The sequence below is a fragment of the Rhinoderma darwinii genome (genome assembly GCF_050947455.1).
Source record: "Rhinoderma darwinii isolate aRhiDar2 chromosome 1 unlocalized genomic scaffold, aRhiDar2.hap1 SUPER_1_unloc_21, whole genome shotgun sequence".
In the NCBI taxonomy this organism is placed as follows: Eukaryota; Metazoa; Chordata; class Amphibia; order Anura; family Rhinodermatidae; genus Rhinoderma; species Rhinoderma darwinii.
The window spans coordinates 335,242-348,095 of record NW_027461658.1 but is presented as its reverse complement, the minus strand read 5'-3'; the positions used below and the strand labels follow the sequence as shown (position 1 = coordinate 348,095).

The following is a 12,854-nucleotide window of genomic DNA, read 5'->3' as shown; positions in this document are numbered from 1 at the left end:
CCCCATATCCTCAGTGCATTAGATCCAAACACGGATATTATCCAACAAAAGCTCCACCCAAAATGAAATGTGTTGAGAAAGCAAAATATTCTAATCCAAAAATGCAATAATAATTCTGAAGTTAATTTAATTATTCAAAATTCAGGCAAAATGGACCAAGTGGCTATTCCATAGTGAAGTTCTCCTACATTTCCCTCCTCTCATGATTCTATCACTCTTCATAAAAAAAGGTTTAGTAAACAACAAGGAGAAATTCTTCTCTTCTACTAACATTATTGCTTGATAAACAAAAAAAAGAGGGAGAGAGACGGCGCTCCTCTAAGGTGATAAAGTACAGATATGGTGGGTAAAAAGGTCAGGGGGTGATTTGGTAGGACTTACCTGATTAAGTTGTGCAAGATTGTCAGCACAACTTTACTTTGTTGCTTGTCAGGTGCTTTTCCACCTTTTGATCTCGTTCACACTGTGCTAGCCTCTGGAGCTGAACCACGATGGATGTCTCCGACACTGGAGCCTCTTTCTCGTGGTCTTTTTGAATGAAGAAACGTTGGAAGAAAAATGCTCCTTTCACCGGGCGCTCTAGTGTGAGTAGTTTGCTGATTCCACTGAGTCATTAGTATGGACTAAAAGGATTATTGGAGAACAAGTTATAAATATAGTAAAAGAATTTGCTGCAACTCGTTTCAACCTCGTACCGAGGTCTTCGTCAGGCATCTAAAATTTAAAGCAAGCATCATCTTAAATAACCATGTCATGTGGTTCACGTCCAGATCAACCTGTCAAGGTTAGAGTTCGTTGTGGGAGTTTCATTACAGGTATATTGTTTTTTTTTTCTTTTTTGTATTATGAAGTTTCTATGTTTAATACTTCATTTTATTTCGTTTAGTTTAGTTTTAAACCTGTGCTGATGCCGATGATAGTGTTCAATTAGCAGTATTTGTTTAGATAAATAATAATGCTTTTTTTTTTTTTAAATAAAAATGTATGTAAATACGGAAATGGCTAGATGTCTGCAAAAATGTACGTATTTCTTCTCAGTTGGTATCTCATTTCTATCATGTGATTTTATATTGTGTAATCTCTGTATTTTATGTTGCGATAGATTACATTTTTATGTCGCTATTGGGATCGCAACTGTCATTTAATCTTGCTGGTTCACCTTCATAGGTTTTAAATCGCCGGAAATATAGCTCCGGCATTTGACTTCACGTCGGAAAAGGTATCTAAACAAATACTGCTAATTGAACACCATCATCGGCATCAGCACAGGTTTAAAACGAAACTAAACGAAATAAAATGAAGTATTAAACATAGAAACTTCATAATACAAAAAAGAAAGAAAAACAATGCATACGTACCTGTAATGAAACTCCCACAACGAACTCTAACCTTGACAGGTTCACCTTCATAGGTTTTAAATCGCCGGAAATATAGCTCCGGCATTTGACTGCACGTCGGAAAAGGTATTTTTGATTAGAGATTCTGTATCTGGTTTCATAATTTGTCTCTAGTGGTTAGTTTAGTTAGATTTACCCTCCATTGGGGATATATTAGATGAATATTATTACATTGTTTTCTTTAAGAGACGGTACTTGTGTCACTGGTAATTTGTGTATCAGTCTATAATTTTTGCTTTATTTTGAACAATTCGTAGGTTCAGATTGTTTTTGTTCAGATCTTCCATTTTTTAGTTAATTTTCTTTATTTTACTATATTAATTTAGACTGAATCTATTTTCTCGTTGAGTCCATTTGGACTCAGAGATTCAAATTTGAAGATCCAAAAGGATTCACGTTTGTTCAAAGTAGAAATTCTATTATTTATTTTTGAATTTATTTGTTCGACTCGAGAAATTTTTATGATATTGAACTTTGATTTATGGTTTTGTAGCAAATGTCTCGATAGGCTGTGTTTCAGAAATCCGTTTTTGGTATTAAAACGGTGACCATTCAATCTACTTCTCAGTGTCTGTTTAGTTCTGACAATATATTGTAGTCCACATTCACATTCAATCATATATATATTACATGATCGGTTACACAGTTCATAAAAGTATCAGTTTGGAATGTTTTTCTTTTGTTACATTAGACATAACTTCTTTTTTTCCTGCATTTATACTTAAACAACATAAGCCGTTTCTTTTTCCACATTTGAAAATACCTGTGGGTTTCGGAAGATGGCTAGAGATGGAGTTGGAGGTTTTTGTCCTCAATCTACTCGGTGCCAATATATTTTTGATCGTTCTCCCTCGACGAAATGTTATGCCTGCATTTGAAGGAATGATCTTATTCAAAATTAGGTCACTTTGGAGGATACCCCAGTGTTTTTGTAAAGAACCTCGAATGATGTTGTGATCATAATTATAAATTGTTATGAAATTGCTGGAATAGTCCTTCATCGGGGCTCCTTTATTGTGTTATTAAATGATCTTTTTCTATGAGACATGTTTCTGGGGAGGTAACTAAATTTTTCTGAAATGCGTGTTTGAGGTTTGAAGGATAACCTTTCTCTTCAAATCTTTCTTTGAGAATTTTTGATTGATCTTTATATGCTTCTGTCGATGAACAATTCTTTCTTATCCTTCTGTACTGGCTATGTGGAATGTTTGTTGTCCATCTTAAATAGTGTGCACTTTTGAAATTCAAGAAACTGTTTTTGTATACATCCTTGAAATGTGTTTTTGTTGTAAATTTGTTAATAAAATGACTCATTTCTAGATCTAAAAATACAATATTTTCTTTAGATATGCTCGGGGTGAATTGAATTCCCCATGTGTTGTTATTTAAAGTGTTTACAAAGCAGTTGGCTTCTTCATGCGTACCAGACCATATAAAAAAAGAGATCGTCAATATATCTACGATAGTAGACTATGTTGTTTCTATACAAGTGCTCGTTCTCTATATTTTGGGATTCAAAATGCCGCATAAACAAATTGGTGTAGCTTGGGGCTACTCGTGTCCCCATTGCCGTGCCCCTTATATGCTTGTACAGTTTTGAGTTGTGTTTGAAGATATTGTGGGTGAGAATAAAATGTAGTCCTTTCAGTAGAAAGGCATTTTGTTTCTTTGGTAGCATGCCGTTATTTTCTAAAAAGAATTGAGTCGCCTTTATTCCAAGGGTATGATCTATATTGGAATACAGAGAAGTTACGTCTAGGGTCATCAGGATGTAGTTTTCTTTTCAATTGTACTTTTGAAGATCTCTAATTAAACTCGTGGAGTCTTTGAGATAGGATGGTAATTTGATAACAAGGTTTTGCAGGTGTAAATCAATATAATGTGAAAGTTGGCTAGTAAGTGAATTTATGCCCGATATTATAATTTTGGGCAAGTGATAGAAGAATAGTATTTCCGGATTTGTTGTTGTTAGAAATGATTTTTCTGTTTTATTTATAATACCTTCTTCGAAATGTATTTTTATTAGATTTAGGAATTCCTTCTCGTATCGATCTGTAGGATCAGACTTTAATGTTTCATAATATTTTGTGTCAGATAGTATTCTATCTGCTTCTTGAACATAAACCTCTCGGTCTTGTATCACAATTCCTCCTCCCTTATCTGCTGATTTTATTACTATGTTTTTGTTGTTTTGCAAATCTTTCAGTGATTTTTTTTTTTTTCCTCCACTTTGTTGAGATTACTTTGACTGGGTACTATTTTCCTATTAATGTTTTTCATATCATTTGAAACTAATGTATAGAATGTTTCGAGGAAATTGCCTCTGTGGTGTAATGGATAAAAACTTGATTTGCCCTTTACTGCGTGGTGTGTGTAGGGATCTTCTGAATTGATTCTATTTTCCATCTGTTTAGGCTTCCCAGCTTCGATGGCAAAATGACGTTGTAATGTGACTTTTCTAATAAAAATTATTGAGGTCTAAAAATAATTGGAATTCATCTGCTTGTTGCGTTGGGCAGAATGATAATCCTTTGGCAAAGAGGTTTGTCTCTTCCTCTTTGAGGGTGTATTTGGATAAATAAACATTATTGTATTATCTGCCATATACATTGGCACCGTACTATTCATAGTTGATACACATATTTTACTGGCCCATAGGATTATTTTAATACTTTTGTATATCAGAAATCTTATGGCCAAACCGTGAACCATTACCTGAGGAGTCTCACTGAACCATCTTTTTATCCTTCGTATAGTATAGCGTAGTACACTACACTATTCCTTCCAGCGGGGTCCAGTAAAAAACATGTACCCTAAACATTTACTTTTTTTGCAATGGGAGCCTATAGCTGGCAGATGGCACTATATGCCATCCGTCACAGGACTCTGTTAAACGGATAAGGTGAGAAGATCCAGTGATTTTACTGAACAGTTCTCACTGCAGCTTCCCTGGGAGAACTCAATCCTTGCAATACTGTGTATCTCTGCCTCCAAGGATCGGAAGAGGGATAGGCTTGACCTGAGCTTGCTCCTTGAATAACCTTCTCTAGAACAGAGGCAATAGAGCCTGCAGTGTGCATGGTGGATGTGATCCCTTTCTCCTCGCCACACCAGCACAGCAGCATATATCGTGCCCCCGGCTCATGCTTAGTCATGTCCACCTAGCTGTGCTCATGCTGCAGACAAGAACACTCCCCACTTCCGGCCTGTACCTCATAGCTGGGCACAATACATACTCCCCGAATGAGGTGGCTGCAAGAGGGGAACAAACGACAATACATACAGCATAACAGGCATTGTTTCTATGAACTATACATAGTATATGGGGAACAAGGAGGTGTATGGAAGAGGTGAAGGCGAGGTGCGGTGATCACTGTTTACCTCTGTTACACTGACTGCATCTTCCGCATGGGAGTAGTAAAAATCACCCTTTTTCCCCTATACCGTGTATTGTTCAGTGAAGCTCTGCCTGCGGGGGGAAAGGGGCTGCATAGGCAACGTGTCTCATTGTAAGTCTATACAGTGAGATACGTTGCAGCCTTCCGTGGAAGGTATATGTTGGGAGTCCTACTGACGTGTAACTCTGACAGAAGGCTCAAAACTAGTTTTGAACAGAGCCTAAGATATACACCCATCAGCCATGACATTAAAACCACCTTCCTAATATTGTGTATTTCCCCTTCGTGCCAACAAAACAGCTCTGATTCATCGAGGCATAGAACTCCACAAGACCTCTGAAGATTTCTGTTGTATCTGGCACCAAGACGTTAGCAGCAGATCCTTTAAGTCCTGTAAATTGTGAGTCCTCCAAGGATTGGACTTGTTTTACCAGCGCGTCCTACAGAGGATCGATCGGATTGAAATCTGGGGAATTTGTCAACACCTTGAGCACTGAACACTATGAAGTTCGTGAACTCTTTGTCATGTTCTTCAAACCGTTGTCATGTCCTCAGGTGGGTGCATACGTAGGGGCCCAACCCAGTATGCTATAAAGAAGGTACAATACACACCAACGGGAGTAATTTTCAAGGTAGATCAGTCATATCCTTGACCTTCCTCAGGCACTGTAGTATGCTGGTTCCTGTGAAATGGTGCTTGTGTAGATGCTCTGGACGCAATGAGAGGCGCTTTTGCAAAATGGTGCTTGTGTAGACGCGGCTGGCCACAATGAGAGCCGCTCTGTGTGTTCCGACACCTTTCCATCCTAGCCAGCATTATGTTTTTGAACAGTTTGTTCTGCAGTAGTTCTCCTGTGGGACCGGACCAGCCGGGCTGGCCTTTCTTCCCCACGCAGATCAATGACCGTGTCACCAGTTGTCCTTTCTTGGACCACTTTTGATAGGTACTAACCACTGCATACTAGGAACACCCCACAAGACCTTCCATTTTGGAGATGCTCTGACCCAGTCGTCTAGCCATCACAATTTGGCTCTTGTCAAAGTCGCCCAGATTCTTTTGCCTCCCCATGTTTCCAACACATTAACTTTTAAAACTGTTAATTTTCTGCCAAATATCTCCTCCCTTGTCAGGCGCCATTGTCACAAGATCATCAATGTGCTTCACTTTACCTGTCAGTGGTTTTAATGTTATGGCTGATTATTGTATATATTGAGGAGAACAGTGTGAATCGTCTTCATTTAACCCGTTGGTGACCGCCAATACGCCTTTTCACGGCGGCCACTAACGGGCTTTATTCTGATGCATATTCCTTTTTACGGCACTGCATCAGAATAAAGTAAAAAGAGCAGGGAGCTGTCATATCTCCCTGCTCTCAGCTGCCAGAGGCAGCTGAGGGTTGGGGGCGTCCCTGCTCTGTTGGGTGAGATCGATATTAGTATCGATCTCACCCGTTTAACCCTTCAGAAGCGGTGCGCAATAGCGTGCACCGCATCTGAGTGGTTTTTGGAGAGAGGGAGGGAGCTCCCTCTCAACCCACTGACACCCGGCGATAAGATCGCCGAGTGTCTGTCTCCAACGGCAGCCGGGGGCCTAATAAAGGCCCCCAGGTCTGCCTGTAGCGAATGCCTGCTAGATCATGAAAAGTATTGCAGTGTATTATAATAGCGATCGGATGATCGCATATTAAAGTCCCGTAGTGAGACTAGTAAAAAAGTTTCAAAAAAGTTTAATAAAGTTACTGAAAAAAAAAAAATGAAAAACCCACTTTTTCCTCTTACAAAAAACAAAATAAAGTAAAAAAGTTACGCATATTTGGTATCGCCGCGTCCATAACGACCCCGACTATAAAGCTATTACATTACTTAATCCGCACGGTGAACGCCGTAAAAAATGTAATAAAAAACGATTTTTTCTGTGAATCCCGACTTTAAAAAAATGTGATTAAAAAGTGATCAAAAAGTCGCATCTACTCCAAAATGTTACCAATAAAAACTACAAGTCTTCCCGCAAAAAAAGCCCTCATACAACTGCATCGGCGAAAAAATAAAAACGTTACAGCTCTTCAAATATGGAGACACAAAACCAAATAATTTTGAAAAAAAAGCGTTTTTACTGTGTAAAAGTAGTAAAACATACAAAATCTACGGTAAACGGCGTAGATTTAGGACGCAAAAAAGAGTGGCAAAATTTCCGTTTTTGTTTTTTTTTCTATTCCCACCCAAAAAAAAGTTAAATAATGTTAATCAATAAATAATATGTACCTCAAAATGGTGCTATTAAAAAATACAACTTGTCCCGCAAAAAACAAGACCTTATACAGCTATGTAGACGCAAAAATAAAAAAGTTATAGCTCTTGGAATGCGACGATGGAAAAACATAAAAAATAGCTTGGTCATTAAAGAGGCTCTGTCACCAGATTTTGCAACTTCTATCTGCTATTGCAGCAGATCGGCGCTGCAATGTAGATTACAGTAACGTTTTCATTTTTAAAAAACGAGCATTTTTGGCCAAGTTATGACCATTTTTGTAGTTATGCAAATGAGGCTTGCAAAAGTCCAAGTGGGTGTGTTTAAAAATAAAAGTCCAAGTGGGCGTGTATTATGTGCGTACATCGGGGCGTTTTTAATACTTTTACTAGCTGGGCGTTCTGATGAGAAGTATCATCCACTTCTCTTCAGAACGCCCAGATTCTGGCAGTGCAGACACAGCGTGTTCTCGAGAGATCACGCTGTGACGTCACTCACAGGTCCTGCATTGTGTCGGACGAGCGAGGACACATCGGCACCAGAGGCTACAGTTGATTCTGCAGCAGCATCAGCGTTTGCAGGTAAGTCGATGTAGCTATTTACCTGCAAACGCTGATGCTGCTGCAGAATCAACTGTAGCCTCTGGTGCTGATGTGGCCGACACGATGCAGGACCTGGGGCAGGAAGTGAGTGACGTCACAGATCTGCACTGCCAGAAGCTGGGCGTTCTGAAGAGAAGTGGATGATACTTCTCGTCAGAATGCCCAGCTAGTAAAAGAAGTAAAAACGCCCCGATGTACGCACATAATACACGCCCAGTTGGACTTTTGCAAGCCTCATTTGCTAAAATACAAAAATGGTCATAACTTGGCCAAAAATGCTCGTTTTAAAAAAATAAAAACGTTACTGTAATCTACATTGCAGCGCCGATCTGCTGCAATAGCAGATAGGGGTTGCAAATTCTGGTGACAGAGCCTCTTTAACTAAATGTAATCATATATTTTTATTTTCTCATTCTTCATAACCGCACCAGGTAAAAGGAAACTTGGTGTTATAAAACCGTAGAGCTTCCTCCAACACCTCAGTGGTTTCCCATCCCTTGTGGAGAGAAAACTTGGAGTAGTTGTTTTCCTTAATACAGGTACTTTGTATGACTAATAAAAGATAAGTGTCTTCACTGTGGGTTCCCTCTCTTGAAATATAGAATTCCCTAATAAGCAGAGGTGTCATTGTTCCATGGCGTACCAGGGCACTTTTTTCTTTGGTTGGCAGGGAGCTCTTAATAAATATCCTCTGCAAATATCCTTTAAACTGTATCTGCAATTCTCAGGACGCGACCTTTTAGACTTTGATTATTTAAACATGGAATTGCAGATGTAGAGGGAAGTGTGTGATATATAGACAGATATACAGTAGTCATGTATTCAGTCACTGTGTGTTTCCAACAGATGAATCCAGTAGAAGAAATCCACCAGAGAGATGTCCCTGTCCTCTGTATTCCCAGGACTGTCCAGAGGAAAGTCACAATGCCCCAGAGAATCATCAGGTAGATGGCGCTAAGCTTTCTTTAAAATATATCTATAAAGCTGCGGGGGGGGGCATGTGCCCTGGGCACAAATAGGAAAGAAGGTAGGGGGGCGCCGGGCTGGGCAGCACGGGCATAGTTGCCATCAATCCTGAATTTGCCGGGAGAGTCCCAGATTTACCGAGACGTGTCCCGGCAACTGCCATGTTCAATTGTATCTGCGTCCTCAGGGCGCAGATACAATTGAATATTATGGCAGAGCAGGAATCTATCCCTGCTCTGCCATTCACTACTCCTGGAGCGGAATTCCTGGCCAGAGAGTTGCCGATGCTTTGGCCAGGTATTCCGCTCCTAAAGGGAGCCCCTGACACCCCTGTCCATATATGGACAGTGACATTAGGGACTCCTCCTGGAGTAAAAACCCCGGCCAGATCGTTGAAAACACTCTGGCCAAGGATTCCGCTCTTGGAGAAGCCCCTGACGTCACTATCCATATATGGACAGTGACGTCAGGGGCTCCTCCAGACAGAGCAGGGATTCCACTACTAAAGGGAGCCCCAATGGCGCTATCTACAGGGAGGGAGTATAGCACTATCTACAAGGGAGGTGTTTGGCACTATCTACAGTGGGGAGTGTGGCATTATCTACAGAGGAGCTGTGTGGCATTATCTACAGAGGAGCTGTGTGGCATTATCTACAGAGGAGCTGTGTGGCAGTATCTACAGAGGAGCTGTGTGGCAGTATCTACAAGGGAGGCTGTGTGGCAGTATCTACAACGGGGGTGTGGCATTATCTACAGGGGGGGTGTTTGGCACTATCTACAAGGGGGGTGTAGTACTATCTACTAGGGGTGTCTGGCAGTATCTACAAGGGGAGCGGTGTGGTAGGATCTGCAAGTAGGGGCTGTTTTTATAGCAGTATCTACAAGGGGGGGTGTGGCAGTATCTACAGGGGGGGGTAGAAATAAAGTACTATGCACACCAATATGGAGTTATTTATCCAAACAAATTATTTATTTATAGCCAGTGACAGTGCGACACTTTGGTCAATACCATGACCTTCCTCAGGAACTATAGAATTAACAACATTTATATAAGTATAGATTCCGTAATAAGTGGTACCGAATGTCCTCAGTAACAATAAAATTAATTATGTACAGATCACAGATGTATATAAATCTTCATATGAAGCAATATCAGTAGTAAGTGAGTACTCTAAGATCTATGTGACACAGGTTACTGTAGTTCAAACAAATAATGAAAACAAGAAAGAAAGAAAGAAAGAAAGAAAAAGTTTTCACTGAGTAAAACACACATTGTAGATGTGTATAGTAATCATCTGAAAAGGTGGTAAAGGAAAATACAGGCAAACTAAGAGATATATAGACCAGTATATATAGTTGACAAGTAACAGTGGATGGATCTAGGTATAGAAAGTCTGGTTGATAGTATAGAGATGTAGAGATGTGTTATCAAATGAACCACATAATTATTTTTAAGTCTGCAAAAAAATTGGTAGTAGTTAGTATAGATGATATAGCTAGAATTTTTTTGCAGACTTAAAATCATTGTTCAAGGTTTCTCTGGAAGAAAAATACACTACATACCCATGTATCCTTTCAACCTGACATGGTTCCTCCTAGATGACGTACGGTCCGATTCTATATCCCTCCAATCATCTCTGAATAGATCTAATACTTCCATGCACTCACTCCTGCACTATTATCTCTCTACTACACAAACAAACATTTAGCAACAACATGTTTGAACTGACATTAATTTGTCTTACCTTCTAGTCAGCTGGTACTCCCAGCACTGTGGTTTTCTTCTCCCCGTTCTAACTTAGGCAATATGCAAATTAGCCATGTGTACACACACAGGCTACGAGCAGCACGTTGCATATAGCTATGACAACTTCCGGTCTGAAAGACAACATCCGGTCATGGTGCGTTTCACATGTGCGTTCCAAGCACGCCATGTGACTGCACAGCTGGATACATAACAGAGGGGTTTTCTGACATTCCTGTAGCGCCACACTATAGCGGTTACCCGCCAAGCTTACAGCGCCATCCACGCAGGATAAAGCATTGACGAAAGGTAAATTCCCTATACATAATTATGTGGTTCATTTGATAACACATCTCTATACTATGGATCAGACTTTCTATACCTAGATCCATCCACTGTTACTTGTCAACTATATATACTGGTCTATATATCTCTTGGTCTGCCTGTATTTTCCTTTTCCACCTTTTCAGATGATTACTATACATTGCTAATTATTACACATTTACCACCAGCATTTTGTTATTGAACATTTATGTCTTGTCTGATGACCGGCAACCTCTCCTTGCAATGTAAGATTTTTTTTCTGTACAAAACGCACTGTTCTATGCATAGCTGAATATCTACAATGTGTGTTTTACTCAGTGAAAACTTTACTTTTTTCTTTCTTGTTTTCATTATTTGTTTGAACTACAGTAACCTGTGTCACATAGATCTTACAGTACTCACTTACTACTGATATTGCTTCATATGAAGATTTATATACATCTGTGATCTGTACATAATTGATTTTATTGTTACTGATGACATTCTGTACCACTTATTACGGAATCTATACTTCTATAAATTTTGTTAATTCTATAGTGCCTGAGGAAGGTCATGGTATTGACCGAAACGTCGCACTGTCACTGGCTATAAATAAATAAATTATTTGTTTGGATAAATAACTCCATATTGGTGTGCATAGTACTTTTTCTCTATTGGATCGGGTTAGCCCCCTACTAATGCACCCACACCATTACCTAAGTCTGTCCGAACCTTGTAACTACAGGGGTGGGTGACACTATCTACGAGAGAAGGCTGTTCATTATGTCACCATGTAGTCTCGTTAGCCTCCGTTATACAATCTGTTGTAGTCCGGCACTGACCTCTTTAAATTATTCTATTTTCATTTATTGTTCTGGTAACTCCCTTCTAGAATTTATATCGCTTGTAAAATGTACGATGTAAAATACTCGAGTTACTTATAAAAATGACACCTCATTGATTGGTAGAGAAAGCAATGATGGCGAGGTAGAAAGAGATGTTGGGGGCGGGGGGGGCAAACTGAATCTTTGCCCCGTGTGCTGGAGAACCAAACTACAACTCTGCTATAAAGTCATTGAACCCAGTTTCATTTTACATTTTTTTCTTTTTTGTCTGTTTAGGGTGAAGATCTGATTCATATTAAGGTTGAAGTTAAAGATGAAGCACAAGAGGAGACGGATGTAATGGCTGATCAGCAGTGTAAGAGGGGGGGGGACTTTCATTCGTTGTAAAGACAAACCTGTTTTGAGGGTCACCTAGATACTATTCACTGCCTGATAGAACGATTAAAAATAAATTTTATTATTAAATTGATAAAAGATATGGCTCAACCAGCCATTATTCCAGAAACAGGCAAAAGCAAGTGATTGGCGACAGTAGAGGTGTACCAGAGTGAACGAAGTTTCTCAAACACTCCAGGACCACCCTCCCTGCTTATTGTATAGTATTTCGCTACACCCTTGCCAATAGATAACAATCTATCCAGATCCAACGCGTTTCAGCAACACATCAAGAGTGATGCCTCATCAGGGATTACTAGATAGCAAGTTCAATTAGAATTGTTAGATTTCAAAAAGCTGGATAGCACTGTATATGTGCAGATTTTAGCCTCCAGACGCGTGAACGGCTCTGATACAATGACCGCACACGCGCCCGGGAAGCTGCAGGCTTATACGATTGAGAGCCCGCCCTCATTCCAATCGTCACCGGGGCACCCGCCAATCCGCATGTAACACGCACATTGTGACGTGCCGGAGGCGGCGCCTCACGATACAGACGACCAATGAGGGTATCTGGACGACAAGCGTCCATAGTTACTTAGGGGACGCTAGACGCGGCTCCTAAACTGCTGTCAACATCAAAAAACAAGGAATGGATCAAGAACGAATGTCCCTCCTATCACACATAGCACCGTCCCCAAACAAGCGGGGCAGTGTGAGGTGGAAGAGATATGTATCACGGGAGTCGTCAAGAGGAGACTGACCCCCAGTAATTCCATAGTTGCCTAGCAACTTATCGTTACCCTACTAGCCAGGGATCAGACTCAGATAGAGGATGGATATAGCCCATTATCCCAAGGATTCTGCATAGCAGTCCTATACGAGCATCCTCCCAAAAACGGAGGATGCCCGGCAGAGGAGAAACTCCCATACATGGTCGCTCCCTTGATCTCAAGGCGCATACAAAGTGAATAGA

General features: G+C 40.2%; 1 protein-coding gene across 1 annotated transcript in view; it reads left to right on the top strand.

The window, feature by feature from the left end:
• LOC142670918 (uncharacterized) overlaps positions 1-12,854 on the top strand; it is a 43,075-nt gene that overhangs the window by 8,830 nt on the left and 21,391 nt on the right. Inside the window, exons 2-3 of the mRNA XM_075847131.1 lie at positions 8,492-8,589; positions 11,780-11,858. Of these exons, the coding sequence (XP_075703246.1) occupies positions 8,492-8,589; positions 11,780-11,858 (177 nt within the window). The remainder of the gene's footprint in view (positions 1-8,491; positions 8,590-11,779; positions 11,859-12,854) is intronic.